General features: G+C 49.4%; 3 protein-coding genes and 1 long non-coding RNA gene across 9 annotated transcripts; 1 reads left to right on the top strand and 3 right to left on the bottom strand.

Annotated features, from left to right (window-relative positions):
* Positions 1–259: 259 nt before the first annotated feature.
* Positions 260–3,223, bottom strand: immp2l (inner mitochondrial membrane peptidase subunit 2). Of its 6 annotated transcripts, none has more exons than XM_076028773.1 (6): positions 3,108–3,223; positions 2,347–2,484; positions 2,104–2,207; positions 1,735–1,800; positions 1,055–1,157; positions 260–595 (listed from the first exon to the last, which is right to left on the bottom strand). In XM_076028773.1, exons 2-6 carry the CDS (start codon positions 2,479–2,481, stop codon positions 383–385), a joined length of 621 nt encoding a protein of 206 aa, XP_075884888.1. In that variant the 5' UTR covers positions 2,482–2,484; positions 3,108–3,223; the 3' UTR covers positions 260–382. The 6 variants fall into 6 exon arrangements, with proteins under 6 accessions (XP_075884888.1, XP_075884885.1, XP_075884886.1 ...); XM_076028770.1 differs by having other exon boundaries at positions 3,003–3,157; XM_076028771.1 differs by lacking the exon at positions 3,108–3,223 and adding an exon at positions 2,969–3,101.
* A 360-nt stretch (positions 3,224–3,583) lies between these two features.
* Positions 3,584–7,836, top strand: znf277 (zinc finger protein 277). The gene is made up of 12 exons (XM_076028763.1): positions 3,584–3,721; positions 4,419–4,632; positions 4,834–4,922; positions 5,008–5,090; positions 5,194–5,285; positions 5,357–5,467; positions 6,047–6,179; positions 6,358–6,431; positions 6,512–6,608; positions 6,742–6,784; positions 7,168–7,342; positions 7,419–7,836. Exons 1-12 carry the CDS (start codon positions 3,694–3,696, stop codon positions 7,609–7,611), a joined length of 1,332 nt encoding a protein of 443 aa, XP_075884878.1. The 5' UTR covers positions 3,584–3,693; the 3' UTR covers positions 7,612–7,836.
* Positions 7,657–8,366, bottom strand: LOC142890030 (uncharacterized). Its single transcript, XR_012927038.1, has 2 exons — positions 8,241–8,366; positions 7,657–7,996 (listed from the first exon to the last, which is right to left on the bottom strand). It is a non-coding gene; the product is annotated as an uncharacterized LOC142890030 (long non-coding RNA).
* Positions 8,367–13,292: 4,926 nt separating this feature from the next.
* LOC142890013 (neuronal acetylcholine receptor subunit alpha-7) lies at positions 13,293–22,683 on the bottom strand. The gene is made up of 10 exons (XM_076028751.1): positions 21,124–22,683; positions 20,778–20,917; positions 20,546–20,590; positions 18,863–18,972; positions 18,011–18,090; positions 17,078–17,245; positions 16,545–16,739; positions 16,382–16,468; positions 16,195–16,304; positions 13,293–15,009 (listed from the first exon to the last, which is right to left on the bottom strand). The coding sequence occupies exons 1-10, from the start codon at positions 21,176–21,178 to the stop codon at positions 14,458–14,460; spliced, it is 1,542 nt and encodes a 513-aa protein (XP_075884866.1). The 5' UTR covers positions 21,179–22,683; the 3' UTR covers positions 13,293–14,457.
* Between the last annotated feature and the right edge of the window lie 47 nt (positions 22,684–22,730).

The following is a 22,730-nucleotide window of genomic DNA, read 5'->3' as shown; positions in this document are numbered from 1 at the left end:
ATCTCTGATTACCATCCATACTGTATGACATTACAACATGAGAATCTATTCAGAAACTTAAATGTGACATCACCTTGAAAGTTCTATGTATGTGAGGATGTAGCCAGTGATGTCAGTCAGTCATCAACATCTTTCAGGAATTGTAGCCAATAGGCTGTAGCCGTTGGCAGTGTTGTTGGTGATATCATGTGTGAGAAGGATGCTGAGGTCGGGACCAGAGGGTTTTTTCTCCCCACAGACAGACGACAGAGATGGGAGCTCTCTGGGCACTCTTGTGTTATTCATTCAGATCACATGACACAGGAAATACAGACACACTCACGATACTTTGAGTCATCGTCCCAGACGTCTCATTCAGCACCTAGACGACAGGTGACGCCCTCTAGTGGCACCTGATCTCAAAATGTCTCCAGTTATTCATTGCACGACGAGGAAAATCTCCAACAAACAAAGCGCAGAAGAAGTTTCTGCTCCGTTCCTGGGGAAGTGGAAAATTGCAAGAACACCCTGCAGTTCCAGCGGCATCACTTCCAGCAGTCACTCCTTCCTCTCCTCCTCCCACTACTCCTCTTCCTCCTCCGTCAGCACCGGACGTCTGTTGGGTGGGAGAGACGCTTTGATTTGCTGCCAGCGGTTCGGTGGCCAGATGATGTGAGAGGCTCGACCATGAAGCAGCCCTACAGACACCTGGGGAGAGAAAAAAACACACAGAAAAGTGCTTAAAATGGCCACTAGGGGGTCTGATAATTCAACCCAGCTGTAATTATTACTTTGCATCCAAGCACTGTGACCTAAAGGTGGAGGTAAAAAATATATTTTTTCAAAAATGATGGACTGGAGGTTAGGCTCTGATATGCGTGTAAGCTAAACTGAGGCCAGATTTGCAAAACGCTTGTAACCAATAGGAAGCCTTGTCTGATTAGTCGCTTTTGAGCATTTTCTAAACCTTTTCTACGGGCTCTGCTCAGCGTGGACGTGTGAAATAAACCAAGACTGATCCAGGCTAGGATGAGGCCCATCCACACTTTTGTGGATGTGAGAGTGGAAGTCGCACCGGCCCAAAGCTGTTGCTGTCCAGACTGTGTCCGTGATGGTCGCCCTCGATCCAAAAGTGGCCGTCGGGAACGCGGACGTAGCGGTTCTTGTAGCTCAGAGTTCTGCAGACAGAGAGAGAGAGAAATTCTGAGGGCAGTCTCGCTCAGGCTTGACCATGCCCCCCCATCGGCCCAAGTGGTGAAACGTTGCATTGCACCATGTTGTGACGATGTCTGTTTTTTTTTAACAGACTATTGGAACGTTTCAAAGGATCAGTGTGTCACATGTAAATTAAATTGAACCATAATAACAATAGTAAAACTAATAATACATTATTTGTTAGTTGTTCTATCTGGATAATGTTAATATATCAAAAGAACAAGTGGTTAACAGACACACCTGGTAAAAGACTGCTGATGATTGTTTTGAATTTCCGATCCTGAAATTCTAAACTGAAATTAATTCTTTCTGATCAAAAATCTGGGCAGTGATATTTCATAGCTGTGCGATACTGTAAGATTTGGCATCGCTACCACCAAAGTTGAGACCGAAACTTTTTTTGTTAAGGTGCAAGTGTCGTCAAAATTGATTAAAAAAAAAAAAAAAAAAAAAGCCCAAATAAAATTTCACAACCTTTGATTGTTTCTGTGACTTTTATTCCTGTGGAGCGTTAAGTAGCTGTAAAACTTGTTGTCAGACCTGATGAAGTCTCCCTCCAGGCCGATGACACGCTTGATGATCTTCTGCTGCGGATTCTTGGGAGACCTGAAGTGACAAAAACGCAGACCGGTCAGAGTGTGTGTGTGTGTGTTTGTGTCTTCATTCTGATGCTGCGGAAGATTTTGTGGAAGTGATGTTGCTCCACTTTTTCAGACGGATCAACTTGAAGCTGCACCTCAGGAAAAATAGAAACCTAACTGGTTGGTCAGAATTTCTTTTTTGTTTTTTATTGGGGTGTGATTAGTTGGATCATCATCATCATTATCATTCCTATTATTATTATCATAATCATCAACATCAAAGCGATTTGGTGAGTTTTACACTAATAGTTGGATGGATGTTACTCACAGGACGGAGACGATGTCGCCACGTTGGACCTGGTGGTTCCTCACGCTCCAGCGGTTCAGCAGCACGACATCACATCCTGTCACGCCCTCTGGGTTGAGGAAGGGCTGCGAACACACACACACACACACACACACACACACACACACACACACACACACACACACACACACACTTTAAAGGTACAGCTCTTTGCCTTGGATTCACTTCCCGCCTTCTGTCTTGCTGCACGTAGGATCCACTCACCTGCATGGACGCGCCCTCCACCCTTGCCACGCATGCCAGCCTGTCCAGGACGGTGACCGTGACGGGGACGGCCACGAAGAAGCCGCTGACAAAGGCCCGCAGGTAGCGCCTCCCCGCCCCGGCCTGCTGAGCCATCGCCTGGACAGGGAAACGACAACGGAGAGAACATTTCAGACTGGATCACACAAACTCCTCCAGGGGAGGCCAGAGCATCCTCCCAGCTAAGGCTATTCAACAGTCAGACACTAGAGGGCAACGTGGTTATCTGAGTTGTGCAGTGTGCACAGGCAAAACTCTGAGTGGACCCAAAAATACTTGAAACAAACAAAAATAATTTTGTATTTGTGTTCAGTTTGTGATGGAGACACTTTGTTACTGAGCTACAAACAAGTTTGTTATTGCAGTTTGGTAGTGGGCCGCAGAACAAATTCTTGTTTCAAACGTCATCATCAATAACTCGAACATTATCGAGTTTTAGATACCCCAAGAGAAAACAGAGATGCTTTGCGACGACGGTTTTACAATGCCCGTAAGCTCGTCCTTGCTCCTTCACGGACGCCGTCGCTCAGTCACCCCTGCTAATGGCTAGCGGCTAGCGGTCAGCGAGTGGAAACGGAAAGACCTTTTCCAAAAACAGCACAAGCACAGACACACACGGGTGAAGCGTCCTGAAGAGATCCCGAAGGCGGCCACACCGAATCTTGAAAAGCCGCAAGGCGGAGGCCAAGCGATGGTTAATAAGTGCAGCGGCGCTAACACACCTGCACGCATGCAGTGTGGAGTCCAACTTCCTGTTATTGTCTGACGTCACTGGGGCACCCGGGGGTCCTAAATTCTGCTAACATTCATCGCAAGGATAACTTCAAAAATGTACTATAATAATAATAATAATAATAATAATAATAATAATAATAATAATAATAATAATAATAAGTGGAGCCTTTCCTAGCTGTCATAGGGCGAAGGCAGTTCATCGCAGGGCCACATGGCGACAGTTATTCTCTCTCTCGCTCTCTCTCTCTCTCTCTCTCGCTCTCTCTCTCTCTCTCTCTCTCTCTCTCTCTCTCTCTCTCTCTCCAATTCACCTCACATGCATGTTTTTGAACCCACGCAGGCACAGGGAGAACTTGCGAACGCCACACAGAAAGGCCCAGAGTCGAACCCACGACTTTCTTGTTGTGAGGCGGCAGTGCTAGACTTTTTTTTTTTTTTTTTTTTTAATTTTTTTTTAAAGAAAAAAACATTTCGCAGGGCGATTCACCTGGAGTCCCTGAATGCAACGCACGAAGTCTTTTCCCAGCTTCTGATTGGCTGTCTAGCTGCTGTTTTTAACACGTGACCCCGAAGATGGACGCCTGCTCCGGGAGTCAAGACGGTATGTTCGCTCCTTTCAAACTCGCCACCCGGTTAAATCAGGCTTCTTCTCCTCCGCTCGGGTAGTGCTGGTCAGCCGGAAGCAACAGTGGACAGACCAACCGGAAATAAAGCACCCAGACATTGAGAACCGTAAACGTTTGTATCGCAGCTAAACTACCGTCAAGAAGTTAGCTAGGCTAACAGCCTAGAAACTTCGCTTTTGTAAAATGATAATAAAAATAAACCTTACAATCTACATCATACAACTATATATGTATAACTTTGTGTTTTAACAATTTTACATTTCATATAAATTGATTGTTTTTGTTCTATTTTATCAGTAAATAAAGTTAACTAGTTAGTAGTTTAAAAAAATACTTTGTCGGGGATGGTAGAACATTTAATGAGCTATTACAGAAGCAGAGCAAACTTAAAACTATAAGTATGTAAGTACAGAACAGCTGGAGTGGCACCTGTTGGACTAACTGATCCCCAATGAACTGAAGATGGAAGCAATGCTATTTGTACATCAGCACACAAACTAAAGTAACGGGGGAAAGGGAAACAATAACTTACAGATACAGACAAGACAGAAAGAAATTCTTAATGGTGGCGCCCCCTATGGACGGCAGCGCCCCAACTAGTACAGGGTGGCCCTAATTCCACGTGGTGACACTGCCCCCTCTCCCCTCCCTACTCATCTCCTCTCCTCTCAGGTCAGGACAGTATCTTGGAGCCGCTGAGTTTTCCAGAGCAGCCAGCAGGTGGCGCTGAAGCAACCAGTCCGGAGGGTCCCGGGGCGGAGCTGCTGGTGTGCCTGTTCTGTCCGGAGTCCGTCCCCCTGCAGCAGAAAGATGTCCTCCTCAAACACCTGCTGCTGGAGCACAAGTTGGTCATTGCCGACGTCCGACTCATCGCCGACCTGCCAAAGTACGAAGTTATCGGAACTTTAAAAGCGTGAAATACACACAGACAATGTAAAAAAAATCACATGGGAGTAACAAGAGAAGCAGAGAGTGCATCAGAGGGAAAGCAACCGAGGTCGTTCTCAGTGTTGAGGCGCTGTCTGTGAGCGGTAGATCGACCTGGTGTCATTTTAGGAGCGCTGATGGGTCTCCTGCCTCCTTCCAGGTACCTGCTATACTGGAAGGGAAGACTGCTGGAACAGCCGGCCACAGAATTCTGCAGCGTCATCAAGACCAACTCCGGCGGCCCTGTGGGTGCGTTCACTGACACGCACGGACAAAACCCAGGTGAAGGTGTCGTCTATGAAACTTCACCTGTACCTCTCTCCGGCTCCCACAGAGAAACAGGAGAACTACTTCCTGCTGTGTGACGTCCTGCCCGAGGACCGAGTCCTGCGAGAGAGGCTGCAGCAGAGGCGACTGGTCAGGATGCAACAGGATAATAATAATAATAATAATAATAATAATAATAATAATAGCAGAAACTTTAGAAAAATAATCCGTGTGCTGTGCCGTCCTTCACCAGGAGGAGGTGCTAGACCAGCAGCAGGCGGAGCGGGAAGACAGCAGCTTCCATCACGCCTGCATGTTCTGCAGCGAGGAGTTCACCGGCAACAGGTGAGCAGGCCCCTGCAGACCGAGCACCTGGTGACACCTCCGACCTCTGACCTCATCCTCCTGTCTTCCAGGTCGTCCCTCCTGAACCACATGGCCCGGGAACACTCCTTCAGCATTGGTCTGCCGGACAACATCGTCTACTGCAAACAGTTTCTTGAGACTCTGCAGAAGAAATTGGACAGGTGAGAGTCTCCGACTGACTCCGGTGGCACAACCCTGGCGTCAACCATCAAGTCCAGGTTGAGCAAAATGTTCTTTCACAGTCAGGAGAACTGGAGCAAGTGTAGGGTGTGAGCCAGGGACGTGAATATTTGGGTGTGTCACTATTTGATTTTATCCTGTTTCTTGAGGTCTCGATTTGATTCAAAGTTGAGTCTCCATTCAAATGATTCTCCATTCAAATATTGGTACAATGCACACACTGTGTTAATAATTCGAAACAGAATGGTTTGTAGAACGTGATTTTCTTTTTAATTGCTGATCAACTGATTACAGTGATGTAAACACACAAAGCAAAACCGAAGAAAAACATTTATTCACGATCAGGCTGTACAACAAATAATGCTGCTACATCAAAAAAAATTTACAAATTAAAACCTGAGGCTAGCTGCCAGTTTTATCCAGAAGGTTACAATAACAAAATCATAAATAATACAAATTAGTGTTTTGTGTTATTTTTTACAAGACAGAAACTTTAAGTGACTGGAAGAGTAAGTTGATCCTGTTAACCCCGACGACCTTCCGGCTTCTCTCCCTCTCAGTCTGCAGTGTCTGTACTGCGAGAAAACCTTCCGGGACAAAACGACGCTGAAGGACCACATGAGGAAGAAGGCCCACCGCCGCATCAACGCCAGCAACCACGAGTACGACCGCTTCTACGTCATCAACTACCTGGTGAGGCTCGGCTGGTTCCCCCCAGAGAGACCGGATCCAACCGGACGGATCGGGATCTTAACCGGAATGTGTGTGTGTGTGTGTGTGTGTGTGTGTGTGTGTGTGTGTGTGTGTGTGTGTGTGTGTGTGTGTGTGTGTGTGTGTGTGTGTGTGTGTGTGTGTGTGTGTGATGAGTCAGGAGTTGGGAAAGACCTGGGAGGAGGTGCAGAGCGAGGACGACCGCGAGCTGGTCGAGCAGGACGGCAACAACGAGTAAGTTCCTTCCTGTTTGCTGCTGCTTCCTACTTCCTGTGTTGAATCTCACCGTGACTCCGCCCCCCCGGTGTTGTCAGCGACTGGTCGGACTGGAGGGCTCACCCCGTCTCGGCCGTGTGCCTCTTCTGTGACCATCAGTCGGAGACCATGGAGAAGATCTACGCTCACATGAAGGTAGCGTGAAAGTTCGACTCCGGTCAGGACTGAGGTTTGCCACAAGGGGGCAGCGCTGACGCCGAGGACAAACTGACTTTTATTTGACCGCAGGGCTAATTTTTGATTGTTTGATTGTTTGTTCTCTCTTTAGGAATCTCATGGATTTGATCTCCACAAACTGCGGACGGACCTCAGTAAGTAGAAACAAAATGTAAAGACTAAATCTCAGGGTTTTTTTTTAAGTATCTCTCATTTTTTTAGTTGTTTTCGTTTTTATTTTCCACTCTGGACTCCTGTGTATCAGCTTCAATTATCCAAAGAAAGCAGCATTATTAGCACATTAGCCCTGTGTTTGCAGCCTCCCACTATAGGATACCTTGTAGGACTTTTTTTTGCACGTTTTGAAAGAGACCACGACAAAAAAACAGGTTGTCACAAAGGGCTCGAGGGTTGTGGTCACCGAGGTGTCAGAGCCCTTTGTGACATCACTACCTGAGAATCGTGGCACACACAGAAGGGATGGACGGACGGACGTGGACAGGACAGTGACGTGACCTCTGCCCTCCCACACCTGCAGGTCTCCGCTTCTACCAGCAGGTGAAGCTGGTCAACTTCATCCGGCGGCAGGTCCACCACGGCCGCTGCTACGGCTGCCAGCGCCGCTTCCCCTCCCCAGCTGACGTCCTGCGCCACCTGGAGTCGGCGGGTCACGTGATGCAGCTGCCCGACGCCTCCGCCTGGGACCAGCCTCAGTGAGTCCAGCGGGGGGGCGCCGCCTCTCGTCGGCCGCGTAAGCGTGGTCTGACTCTTCCCTCTCCACCCCCGCAGGTACTACTTCCCCACCTACGAGAACGACGCACTGCTGTGCACGCTGTCCGACGACGAGGACGGCGGCGGGGGGGCGGGCCGCGGCGAGCCCGGCGACGTCCCCGTCATCGCCGAGGACATCGACGACCTCAGAGCCCTGAAACAGAGCAGTGTCCTCAACCAGCTGCTGAAGAACAGAAGCAACAAGGACTAGAGAGGGAGGGGGCTGGGTGGGGTTGGGGAGGAGTCATCCACCCTTCTTCTGCTCCTTCATTTCCAGCATACACAAAAAAAAAAATCAAGTGCATGTTGTCTTGATGGTGTTTTTTTTTTTTTTCTTTTTCTCGTCGACACGACAAGCAGGGAATTGCACAGGATGAAATGTAAAAAAAACAAACAAATAAAATAATGAGTTAAATAAATGACGGTAATAATGCAGGTGAAAGACGTCACTTGACGTTCCTGCTGCTTTTGGCCGGCACCACGTTCTGAGTGGCTCTGCCCAGAGTCACCTGACGGACGGAGGAGCCAAACTGCAGCGTGCTCAGCGTCTCCACCGCGTCCTGGAGGTCGGGACTGACGTTCACCAGGACGCAACACTGAGAGGAGACAGGAGAGTGAGATATATATACATATATACAGTATATATATGTATATATATATACATATGTGTATATATGTGTATATGTATATACACAAATATTTTTTTTTACATGTAGTCATTTAAATATGAAATATATTCCTGTCCTTTTGACTGCGATACCCACTGCACCACCGTGTCACCCTGATTTAAGAAATCAAACCAATAATAATGATGTTGATGAGTGGGCAGCAGCTGTTCACCTTTGCGTCTCCACTGAGGCAGGGCTGCAGGACGTGGGTGAGTTTGGAGTTCCTGAAGGGGACGTGAAGAGCGTTGCTCCTCAGAGCGCTGAACACCTGCAGCAGGAGGCGGGGACCACACAAACCTGTAGCTCCAACATCAACTATATGTCCTGTTGGGGGCGCCACTGAGTGAGCCCGGGTTGCATACCTGTCCCAGCGCTGTCAGGGACTTGTTGATGGCCGCGGCCTCCACCAGCCGCTGGCCCTCGGCCTCGGTCCTGGAGATCCGCTCGGAGCCGGCCAGGTCGCACAGGCTGAGCGTGCCCCGCGTGGTCTGGCCCGTCACCTGGTCCGAGCCCTCCACTTCCAGCGCCACCAGCAGGTGGGAGCGGGAACTGTAGAGGGAGGAGATTTAATGCAATCTTTTTTTCAATGGACCTGTAAAACAAGTTTCTGCTGCTGCACCTCTGTGTGTTCATCCTGGTAGAGGCTACCCTCCGGTTCCCTTCCCCCGTCTCCATGGCAACCAGGATATCAGTCTCCGTCTGCACCGGGATCTTGGTCAGTCCCGGCACGGACACCGACTTCCCCTGGACTCTGATGTCCAGAGCTGCCTCGACAGTTTTGGCCAAGAGGTCCTTCAGTGTGTCGTTGTAGATCTCCAACATGGAAATCTGGAAGAAATTTAACACAGACAAGACTTCAGATTCGCTGGATTTGTCTTCGGTTTCAATCTTGGTTCATCTTCAAAACCTCCAACCATCGTCTTCTGGACTGGAAATACATGTTCACTGTTTCCTGACTCTGACTGAGGCTCTGCTGCTTAGTGGCTCAGTTTGAGGTATAGTTGTTTTTTCTTGTTGTTGTGTTGATTGTGAGTATTTTTTTTTTTGTGATGCCATACTTTCAGACTGTAGGACACCTTCTCCTTCTCTGCACAGATGCGTAGCAGCTCCCGTATGGACCTGAGGAGACACAACAACAACAGCAACACATGACGGCAGAGCCTTACAACACCTCAGCGGGTTTTGTGTTGCTGAAACCGGAGCCTTCAAGTGTGATCTGAGCCTTTTAATCACATTAAAAGAGGTTGCCAGTAATGAGAAGCAATTAGTGGCGTTTGGTTTCTTGACAGCAGTGGTTTGTGTTCTGGTCTTCACGCCCTTCAACTGCAGTTCCAGGTGCAGTTAGAAAAAAAGTCATCTCGCTCGAGTTCCCAGCTTCCTCTTCCTTGGTTTGAGTAACCACTGAGGTGCAACACACACCTGACCCCTTGAGTCTGAACCAGTTGTTGTGAAGAGGACAGCGACGTGACCTCTGACCTGATGTTCACGCCGGGGTTCTCCTTGGTGCCCATCATGGTGAAGGTCTTCCCCGAGCCCGTCTGCCCATAGGCCAGGATACAGACGTTATATCCGTCCACACAGGAAGTGATAACCGGCAGAGTTCCTGCAAACACGTCTTCCTGCAGGGAAGAAAGGAGACCATGTCTGTGTGAGATGTCACCCCCTACTGCCTATATAGTCACTATACAGTGGCTGCGTCATTTTGTAGCGGTGTCCGAATTCTGAGTGAACATCGGTATTCACTATATAGTCCACTCAATGTATCCGTCAATGCATCCTAAAACTAGTGTACAACCAATGGTCACTAACCTGGCAATATATCCCATCATGCATTGCGCTCATGCTGACCCAAAAGCAGGAAAGGCTAGAAATACAGTGTACATATTACACAGTATTATAGTAGAGAGTGTATTGTATTTATTTTCTCATGTAGGACGATGCTTAGACTAATATGAACTTGTCACAAAAATGTATAATGTATTTGTGCAATATATATGTATAAATTAATTTATGTACTTATGAATTTATTAGCACCTGCCGATTGGATGTTTTAGTAATGCGACAGCGATGACACCATTAATGCTATTAACACAGGTAGTGTCTGAAAGTTTTTTTTTTTTCTCATTTGGCTAATGAGCAGCACTATATAGCTAAGAATACATAGAACTCCATATATGGGGAGGAGGGATGAGTGGGTGGTTTCGGACACAGCCCCCGTGAGGTGTGCTTCAGGTGGGCAGGAGGTCAGACCGCAGCAGGACGTTCTTCACCTGAGTACAGTTCGGAGGGTAAACCTTGTCGAAGTGGAACTTCTTGCGGCTCCCTTTCTGGATGAGCGCCACCTCCTGGTGGTCCTGGTGGACCTCCAGGCAGGAGCTTGAGCCGGAGCCGGAGCCGGAGCCGGCGGCCTTCCTGCAGCGGCAGAAGACCCGGATGTTGCCCTGCAGCTCCAGCAGCCTGTTGTACAGGCTCCTCCTCTCCGCTGCCTCCTTCCTGTAGAGTAGCCGCACCTCCTCCGCCTCCTGCTGCGCCTCCAGTTCCGCCTGGGACAGCCTCCCCGCCGCCGCCTGCAGCTGCTCCAGCTGGCTCCTCATGTCGCTCAGCGCCAGCTGGGCGGCTGACCGGAGCTGCTTGCCGGAGACGTTGAGCTCGCGGCTCAGACGTCTCAGCTTGACCAGTGGTCCCAGTGGTCGGGATCCAGCAGGTGGGCAGGCCTGACTCCGCCCCCTCAAAAGAGAGCGGATCTTCTCCTCCTTGTCCTGCTGCTCGGCCTCCAGCTCGGCCATCCTGTGGTTGAGGTGCTGTACGATCTCGGTGAGGTGGTCCGCCTGCCGGGCCAGGTGGCCGTTCCTCTGAAAGAGACTTTCCGCCTCCTTCCTCTGGCTGTGGACCTTCTGCTTCAGCTCCTCAATGACCTTGTCCCGCTCCAGCAAGGCTCTGGGGGAGACACAGCAGCAGCAGCAGTGTTGCTATTGGTCAGTTCACATTGAAATGCTGTGAGGTGGTTCAGCAGCGGTGGTGACCTGAAGGAGTCCAGGTCGGAGCGGCGGGGATCTCTGCTTGTCTGCAGGAGGGTTTCTCCAAACATGGCCAGGTAGACGGAGATCACCTCCTCTGGGTCGTAGTTACACTGCCTGAGTGCTGCAGCGATCTCCTTCTGGTCCACCAGACCCGGCAGGGCCGACTGGAGGGACGAGAGATGAGATCATCATCATCTGACAGTGACGGGCTCACAAAAATCACATTAAGATTTAAAGGCGTGAAACTCAATATTTGACTATCCGACCAACCAGTCAGATGAGAGAAGATGCTGGGAGAAGATGCTGCGAGAAGCTGCTGGGGAAAAGATGCTGAAGAGAAGATGCTGGGAGAAGATGCTGGAAGAAGATGTTGGGAGAACATGCTAGGAGAAGATGCAGGGAGAACATGCTGGAGAAGATGTTATGTGAAGATGTTGGGAGAAGATGGAGGCTCTCCCTCACCGTGACTCTCCGGACTCCAGCTTGGACAAAGTCCACGTTGAGCTCCCACTGCAGCGGCAGCGGGAGCCAGACGGCCGACTGAGGGTCCCAGAACCTGCATGTGTTCACCCGCTCCTGCAGAAGGACATGGCTCAGGCTGAGAGGAAACAGGAGAACCAGAAACGAGACAGCCGAGTGTGGAAACCTACCTGGAACATGTAGGTGACCACGGTGCCTCGGCCCTGGATGTAGACGCTGCCGTAGCGATCGTCCTCGCTGGCCAGTGGCTGGCCAGTGGCTGGGGCCTGCTGCTGGCCACCACCCTGAGGGACAAACACAGGCTCAGAACGGAGGAGGAGGGGACAGGGGAGCTATGATTGGCTGCGGTGTGGCGGTGGCCACACCCACCTGGCTGCCTGCAGTGAGGAAGCGGCCTTGGCTGTACCACTCGGCTGGGAACGGCTGCAGGTTCTGGTCCAGGAAAACAAAAATTAGGGCCGAATTGAGTCACTGAGAGCAGGGGGCTCTGCTGCTGGGCGACGCCCACCTGCGCCTCGTCCACGTAGACCCTGTTCCCGTAGTGGTTGAAGCAGCTGTAGAGGGTCCCGTCGCTGTGCAGGAAGCTCTCAAAGTCCAGAGACACCTCCTGACCCTCAGCCTCACCCTCACCTTCACCCCTGGCCTCCTGCATGGGGCGCACCGGCTGAAACAAGAAGACAGACCTCAGTTGCGACAAGTTGTTGGTCCCTGATGTTCTCAGCTCACCAAGACCTTCTTCTGGTTGTGTTTGAACCTCTGGGTGTATTACTATTATAATGATAATAGGAAAACTAAACAAACAAACTTTGCAGCCGACTTTAAAAAAAAACACAACAACATTAAAATCACGTTATTCCGCTGAATATTGGGCAATGACGGTTGTTGTTGCGTGCAGGGTGACGTCACGATGGACGGTGCACTGAATATTTTAAATGTTTCACAACTCACGGTAACCGGAGCTGCGACGGTGACGGTGTGTGAAGAGAGTTTCTCCTTCTCCTCCTCCTCCTCCTCCCCCTCCTCTTCCTCCGCATCCTCTTCCTCTCCCTCCTCCTCTTCCTCCGGTTGTGTGATCCTGTCTTCACTCCTCAGAGACTGGACGTCAACGACAGGACTCTGCTGCTGCTGCTGCTGCTCTACAGCCTCATCATCTCTCTGCAATCAAAGATCATTTCCAACACTGTCACTGTTACTACTGCTACACCGTCACTAATGTGGAAGTCACACTGCCGGAAAGTTTCAAGAGCAAGAAAATAAAATGAAACTAACTATACGGCTTGAAATAATAATGTGGACAACAGTAGTAACAATAACGTGAAAGAAATGGGAAGAACATAAAAAAATATAGCAAAAACCTAAAAATTATATTAGCATTGCATTGCATATCAATATGACTAATAGAAACGAGCGGCTTAGCTAAAGGAAACAGTAACGTGTTCGGTAACGGTTCAGGTGTTTTTACCTGCGGGACTCCGACCTCTGGTTGGTCTCCTGCCGCTGGTGGGGCCCCGGGCCGCGGACCCTCGCTGCTGGAAGCTCCACTGCCCATCCTGACACCTACTGAAGGTTGGAGGTCTGGCGGACAGACAGACAGGCGGGAACAGGTGCAACCAGACACACGGTGACATCACTCTTTCTAATTGTGTGTGTGTGTGTGTGTGTGTGTGTGTGTGTGCGCGCGTGGTAGGGAGAGAGAGAGAGAGACAGAGAGAAAGAGTAGCTTCATTATTTATTGATTGTTTCATTCGTTTTTTCCCCTGCAGTAAGAACATGCAGGTGTAGAAAAACAAAAACGTGAAAATGTATTTTATTCTAATTCATATATAATGGCAAAAAGTAAAAGTCTTAAACAAGCAAGCCGAAAAATAAATAAAATAAATAAATAAAAAGTTGAAAGAAGAGCCGGAGGGTGAGGCTGCACTTCCTCAATCCACCACCAGAGAGAAGCATCCAGCTTTTACTGGAAGAGGAGAGCATTGGTCAAGTGCGTGGGAACGTTTAGAAAGTGTACTGCATCCAGCCACTAGAGGGAGATGCAGCGGAGCTGTGTTAAAGACTGTCAGCCTAAAGAAAAGTTCATTATTCGCTTGAAGTCCTTTTTCTGCTGCTGCTGCTGCAGGAAATGTTGGTTCTTCGTCATGAACGTTGCAGAACAGCTGGTGAGTCAAAAGCAGATGAATCCCATCCAGTGAGTCGTTCAGAACCTCGATCGGTGCCCCTTTCTCTCTCTCTCTCTCTCTCTTTTTTTTCCAATGGAAGGGAGCAGCTCCACTGCTGCAGCTGCCACAAATTAGAAACGACATGCAATAAAGGGAGAAAGGAAACGAGTTTCCCCAGAGAACTCTGAGGGGAGATTGCACTCCTTTCACACAGACGGAGGAGGGAGAGGTCTAGTGATTGGTAGTGTAGGTGTTAGTGTGTGGGGGTGGGAGGGTTGATGACACTCTGGGTCACCCTCCAACAGTCAATTAGCTTTATGTAGCACTTTATGGCAACAAAATCCTCAGAACATCTGCTGCTGCCCTCCTGGTTTCCATCAGCCTGATGATGTGGCCCTCACATTTAGCAGCGACAACAACTGCAGGTGTGTTTCTGTGTGCATCGCTGTTTTATTTTTTTCCCATGCACAGAGGAGAAATGTTAAATGCTGATTTTTATAGACGAGCTGGTGACATTTATCATTATTGCTGCACTTTTTTATAGAGAGTCTGTACAAACTGATGAGGTCATGTGAGTCTGGTGACATCACAGTGGTGGTCACGGTGGCGGGTGATCACAGCGACTGTTGTGTTTTCTTTGGGTTATTTACATGATCATTATTAATATTGTTGTTATTTTTTGTTCAACAGACAAGCCGAGCAGACAGGAAGTGTGACTCGCCCCCCCCCCTCAGCTAAAGAAGTCCTTGGAGATGGCGTCCACGAAGTTTGGCGCCGACATGAGAATGCCGATGGTGGTGAGGATGGTGAAGAGCGAGAAGGCCACCAGGCACAGCCGGTCCACCACCGCCGCCGCAAACTTCCACTCGCTGCACGCCGCCTCCTCGGCGTCCTGGCCTCGGAACCGGCGGGTGATGTACCTCACTTCCTCCAGGATCTGGCTGAGCTCCGCCTCCAGGCCCGGCCCACCGGCTCCTCCCACCCTGGCATCCCGGCGCTCCAGCAGCGGCGGGCACACCAGCTGGTGCAACCCGTTCACTGCCTGCAGGCCGACGTACAGCAGGTTGCCGTTGGTGGCGGCGGTGGAGGCCGAGGCCTGCGGGTGGTGCCGCAGCGAGCCCTGGCTGACGCTGAGCTCCAGGCTGGACAGGCTATCGCCGCCGCAGTCGTGCTCAACGCCGCTGCCACCGCTGCTGTGGCTGCACGCCAGGTGTACCTTGGCCTCACCAGGGCGCCGCATCCGCAGGAACCAGGCGCACCAGTTCAACAGGATCACCCGGGTCTGTGGGGGGGAAGGTGTGGGTGGGTGGATGGGGAGTGAGGGCAGTGGTTGAAGCAGAAAGTTGGATGGGGCAAACAGAACGCACAAGGACCTTGACTTGACCTTCCTCAGTGTGACCACAATAGGGTTGTAATGGAAAGGTTTAGGTTTTGAAGGAATATTGTGTGCAATGGCACTCTTCCACCAGAGGGGGGCGGCCAAATTCCTACAAGTTCATCATGACCATTGACTGGACATCAAGGTGGGGCGGAGCTTCCAATGTGGAAGCTGGAACCTGCATTCTATTGTTTGGACAGCAGGGGGCAACCTAGAGTTGGTTGCAAAATGACAAAAAAAAAAAGTCAATAAGGGGGAAGAGCGGTGGATTCACACCGTGACAAACTGGCAACAATGTTTCAATTGGATCTAAGGTCCATTTTATCTGTTTTGGTTTTGGCCGTGGCTACACTTTAGCAGCCAACTGTAGTGGGCTTATCGGCAGGGGGTGGGTGTTGAGGTCACATGCAGCACTCACGGTCCAACCACAGCTCACCTTCCAGTAACGCACACCACACATCCAAATATGGAGTCTTCTGGCGTTTTAAATGGGACTGTTATCAGCAACAACTCAGCACTTTCTGTAGGATCCCAGTTCACAGCTAACACGCTGAGGATGCTGGGAGTCCTTTCAGCCACACGGCTTCATCTTCACAGCTGCACACGCACACACGCACGCGCTGTTCCCCGTTGGGAATATAAACACAACAAATTCCATTACACTGTCTGATAATGTGAAGGTCAAAGCCACTTACTGTACCTCAGGTGTGTGTTTGTGTGTGTGTGTGTGTGTGTGAGAGAGAGAGAGAGGGAGCGAACAAGCTGGAGAGACAGCTCTAGGTCACATAAACAATTCAAACAACCAATCACGGTACAGTTGGTTTTCCCAGTGACAACCAGGTGTTAACGAACAAATACTTTGTTACTGTACTAAAGTAGATTTTTCAGGTCGACTTTTTACTTTTACCTGTACTTTCATACTGTTACTTGAGTAAATGAGTTGAATCAGTACTTTTACTTTTAGTGCTGAAAGGTGAATCCTTTTGGCCGAATCCCAATGGTCCCTCAAAGCATAAAAACCTGGAAAAGGTGCGCCGAAAACGGCCACTCTTACTCTTCAGAGGCAGTACGTTGGGTGGAGGTACTGACCCAGTGTGGCATGTGACCCCCGTCGGGGTCGTGGTGATGGTACTGTAGGACCAGGACGGTGGCGATGACCGACAGGCCCACGATCACCATGGTGGTGGCAAAGTACTGAGCTGGAAGACAAAAAAGACAAAGTCAGCAACTCACCGCAACTCTACTTCCTGTTCTACTTCCTGTCGGCGGGCCTCACCGATGAGGGGGACGGAGTCGGACGTTGCCGGCATGATCTCAGCCACCAGCAACATGAAGACGGTGAGAGACAGCAGCACCGTGATTCCTGCAGGGGGCGACACATCTCACATCAGCCCCAGCTTACCCTTCCCTCACGAAGTCTGGAGGCGGGGCTTCCTCACCCAGGGAGATCTTCTCCCCCGAGTCGGCCGGCAGCAGGAAGACCAGCAGCGCCAGCGTGGAGATGAGCACGCAGGGGACGAGGAGGTTGAGGCCGTAGTAGAGCGTCCTCCTCCTCATCACCACCGTGAAGGTCACGTCGGGGTACGGCTCCTGGCAGCAGTCGTAGAAGCGCTCGTTCCGCTGGCCGGGAACCTCTGTGTGGGCGGGAACTCAACTCACCGTCATGCATTGACCTCGGAGCCCTAATCGGGCTAACAATTAACTTATCTGAACGTATCGTATTCGTTTTCCCACAAAGAAAAAATATTAATGGATGAACGCTGAGTGGTCAGTGGTCAAAGGTGGAATCAGATGGGGCTCTGGGTTTTAACTTCAGCAGATCCCGATTCTGATCCTGATCCAGATCTAGATCTACATCCAGATTCTGATCTTGATCCAGATCCAGATGCTGACCCAAACCCAGATAATTATCCTGATCCAAATAGAGATCCAGATCCAGCTATAAATCCAGATCCGGATCTGGAGAACTCACCCACGAGGTCCCACTCTCCGTTGGCGATGTATCCGCTGACATCAGCCTGGATCATCTGCAGGTCCAGAGACCAGCCGCCGTACGTCCAGGAGCCGAACTTCATGTCGCAGCGCTGCACGTCGAAGGGAAACCAGCGCACGTCGATGTAGCAGGTGCTCTTGAAGATGCCTGCAGAGGGGAAAGGAAAGCGGCTTGCTTGGCTTCCCATGCATTTTGACATTTTACCGTGAATGTTGTAAATCTCGTCATCGACAGTGTTTCACTGAAGGCTTTATGGAAACTCAACCAATGTCTGATGTCTGCAGGAATTTGATAATTAATGAATTGTCTTCTGAAAAAACAACTACATCTTTTCAGAAAACACACACAGAAACTCAACTGAATCGTCATGAGAAATTCAAAAACAAAAACAACATAAACTTGTCAAAAAATGTATTAAGTTGTTGACATGTTTGTGTGACAACAGCCATCTTAAAAATTATTGATCAAATTTTTCGTTTTAAATTTTGTAAAAAAAAAAAAAAAAATCTCTCTCTCTCTCTCTCCCTATATATATATATATATATATATATATACAGTATATAATATAATAAAATGAAAATACAAAAGCCATCATCATTAACAGCTGAAATCTGGAGGCCAAAAATCCGGCTGCCAGAACATATAGAGCCGTTGGGACTTTTACTGCTTATTGATTTATTGTGGATCAGCTAAATTAGAAGTCTGGGTTGAAAGTCACGACGTCTCGGCTCGTCAATCAAGTGGGGGAAACTCCCGTTGACCTCTTGACCACCATAAAAAAAAAAAAGCCTTTGATTGAGTCATTTGGCAGATGGCTGGAAACTGTGACATGATTTCGACAGGAACAGGGGTGAGCTCTGAAACGCCAATATTTCAGTGGTTGAGATCAAGAGGGCGCGTGCACAGCGTCACCTGGTGGCAGGTACTGGCAGTAGCCGCTGGAGTTGACCAGGATGTTGGTGTGGAAGGAGGCGTCGAACCTCTCGTCAGCGCTGCAGCCGACACATGCCAGGCACGCACGCGCACACACACACACACACACACACACACACACAGACACACACACACACACAATAAAGGTTATTATAGAACAACAATCAACTTTTACAAACAGTCTTAATCAAAAAATTCTGATGGTGCAGCTGCGGGTGGTGAATTCATTCTGACCCAGTCTGGCCCGGTCCCACCAGTCAGTTTGGTCCATCTAACAAACTGCCAACTGGTCAAAAAATAAGTTTGTCGCCTCCTTAGAGCAGAAAGTTTGGGTGAGTTCACAGCTAAAAAAGTGACCCAACAACGCGTCCAATAATCATTGGAGGTCCTTGGTTCCAGTCACTGGACCCGACTCATTAAAGGCAGCCGGGTCAATATCCACACACACACACACACACACACTCACACACACACACTCACAAACTGTGTTCAGTTAATAAGCTCAGCCCCTCCCCCCTCCCTCCTCCCTCCGCCCCCACAGCTCAGATGTGTGTGTGTGTGTGTGTGTGTGTGTGTGTGTGTGTGTTTTAATGGCGAGGAGTCAATCTACGGACACGGACACCAGGCAGGCAGAATCGGCTGATTTAGCATTTGACTAGTTTACCGGATCAAACCAAGGGGACGAAAACACGGAGGCACTGATCTTCCTCTTCACCAAAAACACCGTCTGGAACTGACCTCAGCGATCAGGACGATGATCGGGTGTTTCAAACAGACGGAAACAGACGTGGGTGGAGCCTGAGGCAGGAATGGGTGGGGGGCGGAGGATACCTGTTGTACAGCAGAACGTCCGGCCTCCAGATCTGGTTGTCGGGGAATCGGACGTTGGTCACTCCAGGATAGTCGGAGACGTTCCAGCGCAGGTAGACATCAGTCCAGTACTACGAGACAAGACGGCAGAACCAAGTTTCAGGGTTTCTCTCGCCGAACCAACAAACCTGAACTGGTGTTTTAAAGGTGGTGGTGTTTTACTTGTAAGAACACACTCGTTTTGTGTACAACCAGTTCATTTACACACAAAAAACTCACTGTTAACTATTTGACATTGGGAATTTGAGTGAATAAAGTTGTGCCTGTCTAATTCTTGGTGGCGATCCAGCCAGGCGGCCTGTTTCGACCCAACGTCTAGAACGCTGTCTGCTGCATTTACGTCCTGTTGACATTGCAAACTGGTTTCTCTGCGGTTTTGAGACACACAGGAAATGGAAGAAATCAAATCTCCACTGTGCTGGTGTCTCCGCTGAGGTTCTTCCCTCAAAGCGGGAATGAAATTGATCGCGGCCGAGACCTGTTCAGAACAACAACTGCGATGGTTTCCTCTCCACTAGGACTCAAAGTTTTCTTCTGTAAAAAAATAAGAAGAAAAAAAAAGAATGCAACGTTAAAACTGGGCGACAATGTTTCCAGACGTTTCCAGACATTTCCAGACGTCTCCAGAATCCAAATTAAATTAAGCTGACAGAGGAGTCGGCGCAGGGATGGGGGGAGGGGGAGTGCCAACCTCACCGATCTGGGGGGAGCAGATTAGGGCGGGATTAGTGCACCGCCACGTTCCAAAACACGTCGTCGAGCCGAAAGTGAACCTGATTAAATTCCGGACGGCTGCGTGAAATGGGTTTAAGAAGCTTGTCCTCCTCCAATTCCCACCACAGTCACAGCCAAAGAGCCAGCAGAGGAGGAGGAGGAGTGGAAGGAGGGGGAGGTTGGGGAGGAAGAAAGAGGGGAGGAAGAGGAGAAGGATGAGGTATGGTTGGAGGAGGAAAGAGAGCAGGAGGAGGAAGAGGGTGAGGAAGTTCCGAATTTTGCTAATATTCAGCGCTACTATTAGCAGGACAAGCATCGGGATGGTGTGTTTCTGCTGAAGGTGGATCTGCCCGGTGCTCAGGGGATGACAGGAAATGCAACACTGTTTGCATTACCCTCTCCGACCAGTAGATGGTGTGGAATCTCACGTAGTGGGCCTTTAAAGATCACCTCATCCTGGTGTTTTTCCACCAGGATCTCTTTTCTTCTGTCCTGCCGTGACGGCTGCTGCTGCTGCTGCTGCTGCTGCTGCTGCTGCTGCTGTTGCTGCTGCACTTCTCAGACACTCTGCGTTCAAACATAGACAGTTCTTCCCTCTGTGATGTCACAACGGGCACTGACACCTCTCTCACCAGCCAGGTGTCGGCTCAGCCCTCTGAGACTGCCTTGGTTTTTGGGTCCACTTCCAAAAAGACGTGGACGTTTTGCTATCAGTTTTAGCAAAGAGCTAAAACCCAACAGTTTTGCAGGTGGTAGGAAACAGTGGGATAAGTTTTTTTCAGTTTTCTGTAGTGATCTATTTGTTTTGTTCTGGTGCACTGGAGTCTGGGGTGAATAAACAGGAAAATCTACAAATCAGTTTTGATGAATCGAATGGTTTCCATGCCAGTGGGCGGGACTTCACTGTCTGGGCACTTCGTGGAAACTCACCAGCTGCAGCCAGATGTTGGTGGTCAGCACCTGGTTCTTCTCGTCCTACGGACACACACACAAACACACACACACACACGCACACACATACACACGAAAGTCACCCGTGAAGAAGAAACAAACTCTTCTGTGTCCGCGGAATCATCGTCATCTTCATCATAGTTCTCTTGCTGTAGGACTATGATGAAGAACACATGTACACGTGTGCGTGTGTGTGCGCGCGCACTCTCACCACGTCCATGATCTGCAGCAGACTGAAGCTGAAGTGGACGGTCAGACTGTGCGAGTCGTTGTGGACCGGTCGCTCCAGGGGGTTGTAGTTCCTCATCAGCTCCTTGTAGAGGCGCCGCTGATGCACACCCTGCAGTGAGCCTGGACACACACACACACACACACACACACACACACACACACACACACACACACACACACACACACACAAAATTGTCATTTTTCCTTTTGTTGAACAGCTGAACCAAAACCCCTGACCTTAGTTCATACCCTGCCTAGAGAGATAGAGTGAGGGAGCGCATGTGTGTGTCTGTGTGTGTGTCTGTGTGCGTTTATGCGCAGCCTACCATGTATGAGGCAGCAGAGCGTCAGGATGTGCAGTGTGAAAATCCGAGCATCCATCCTCAGCAGCTGTGAGTCCAAGAGACACTGGAGTGAGGGAGGAGAATTCTTCTTGGACTGGTAGAGAGAGAGAGAGCGAAGGAGGGCGAGCGAGAGAGAGAGAGAGAGAGAGAGTGAAGGAGGTGTGTTTGGTGAGAGAGAGAGAGAGAGTGAGGGAGGTGTAAGTGGAGCGAGAGAAAGGGACGCTCCTCCTCCTCCTCCTCTTCCAAAAACAGTGAAAGATGTTTCCACAGTGCTGGAGGAGGATGTGTGTGTGTGTGTGTGTGTGTGCGTGTGTGTGGCACAGTGGGGACACAGTGACTGACTCCGCTCTGCTGGGACACAGTTACGCTTGACGTTCCTAAATCTCTAAATCGCACTGGCTCCCAACCGTCAGCACTTTTCAATCTTTGAATCAATAACTATTTGTATATTTTATTTATTATTATTTTTATTTAGTCGTTTGCTAAATTTGCTGCCAAGAAAAAACAAATTCCTGGTGCGATATGAACGTGTAAGATGATTTGCCTGTTTTTCAGCCCCACATTAAACACTCAAGTGTTCTTTCCTCACATTTTGCTCAGAATCGCAGAGGTCAAAGCGGACGCAGCCTTTTAAATAATAAAAAGTCCCTCCTTCCTCTGCTCTGCTGAGCGCGAGCAGCTAATTAGCGCTGGCTAACAAGCTCGCTGACCTGATGACCTTCTGCAGAGTTTCTGGTCCCGTTTTTTTTTTTTTTTAAAAAAGAACCCCAAGAAAAACACGTCTTGTAATGACACACAGCCGCCACTGAGAGCGCTGTGAGGCACCTGTAAACACTCACATGGCACGTTGTGCTTCAGGAGCGGCTTTTTATTTTTTATATGGCCGATTCTGCAGGACAAGGACTCCACAATTTACCGAGTCACTCAAATAAGAAAGACAACGGAGCCTTTTTTTGCCCGTGTTTGAAGGCTGCAGCAGATGGTTCCTCGGAGGACCATCAAAATTGATTGCGCCCTTTTTTATCCTGGAGAGAGGAAGGAGCGACACCTGCTGGCTGCCGATACCAGCAGCACATCCAGCAAGGACCGAGACTCTTTCAGTGAGGGGAGGGGCTGAGCGGCCAACGTCCTTCAATTAAAGCTGATTGGAAGGAGTCGCACAGAGTCTCTATTGCCATCTGGTGGCCAAACAGAGAAGTGCGTATAATCAAACATTTACTGAGAGGGAAAATGTTAATATTTCAGACACATAACGACTTTGAGATCTAGTGGCCTAGTTTGAGACAAAAGTTCCTCAGAGGAAGCAGAAAGTTGGACGAAATGGAGAAATTAATTATAAAGTACACTGAGATCCTGCATCACTAAAAGTTTCCCACAAGTGCCGATGTATTGACTTTTCAAATGGATTTAGAAGTCAGATTCCAACAAACAGAGTATTCTTAACGTCTGGTTAGTGTCAAACTTGCACAGAGCAGCTACAGATTCTGATTATGTAAAACTGTAAAAATAAAGGTTGCGTTGTTGTGAGCACAAGCCCAGTTCCATCAGCCTTAAATTACTCCTACGGAACCCCTCAGAACATTGAGAAT

This window comes from Nelusetta ayraudi, unplaced genomic scaffold (genome assembly GCF_046127955.1).
Source record: "Nelusetta ayraudi isolate G7.1 ecotype Tasmania unplaced genomic scaffold, CSIRO-AGI_Nayr_v1 ptg000026l, whole genome shotgun sequence".
Taxonomy (NCBI): Eukaryota; Metazoa; Chordata; class Actinopteri; order Tetraodontiformes; family Monacanthidae; genus Nelusetta; species Nelusetta ayraudi.
This window is presented reverse-complemented; position numbering and strand designations above follow the sequence as displayed.

Bases quoted from the DNA above. Each gene is read 5' to 3' on its own strand.
- LOC142890013 (XM_076028751.1), bottom strand. From the start codon at position 21,178: ATGGATGCTCGGATTTTCACACTGCACATCCTGACGCTCTGCTGCCTC. The intron at 18,973-20,545 runs GTGAGTTTCCAC...CTTGTCTCGTAG, and splicing joins CCAACATCTGGCTGCAGCTG to TACTGGACTGATGTCTACCT. The intron at 18,091-18,862 runs GTATCCTCCGCC...TGTCGGCTGCAG, and splicing joins GACGTTCTGCTGTACAACAG to CGCTGACGAGAGGTTCGACG.
- znf277 (XM_076028763.1), top strand. From the start codon at position 3,694: ATGGACGCCTGCTCCGGGAGTCAAGACG. The intron at 5,091-5,193 runs GTCAGGATGCAA...GTCCTTCACCAG, and splicing joins GGCTGCAGCAGAGGCGACTG to GAGGAGGTGCTAGACCAGCA. The intron at 5,468-6,046 runs GTGAGAGTCTCC...TCTCCCTCTCAG, and splicing joins CTGCAGAAGAAATTGGACAG to TCTGCAGTGTCTGTACTGCG.
- immp2l (XM_076028773.1), bottom strand. From the start codon at position 2,481: ATGGCTCAGCAGGCCGGGGCGGGGAGGCGCTACCTGCGGGCCTTTGTC. The intron at 2,208-2,346 runs GTGAGTGGATCC...GTGTGTTCGCAG, and splicing joins TGGAGGGCGCGTCCATGCAG to CCCTTCCTCAACCCAGAGGG. The intron at 596-1,054 runs GTGCGACTTCCA...CCCACCCAACAG, and splicing joins ACAGCAACAGCTTTGGGCCG to ACGTCCGGTGCTGACGGAGG.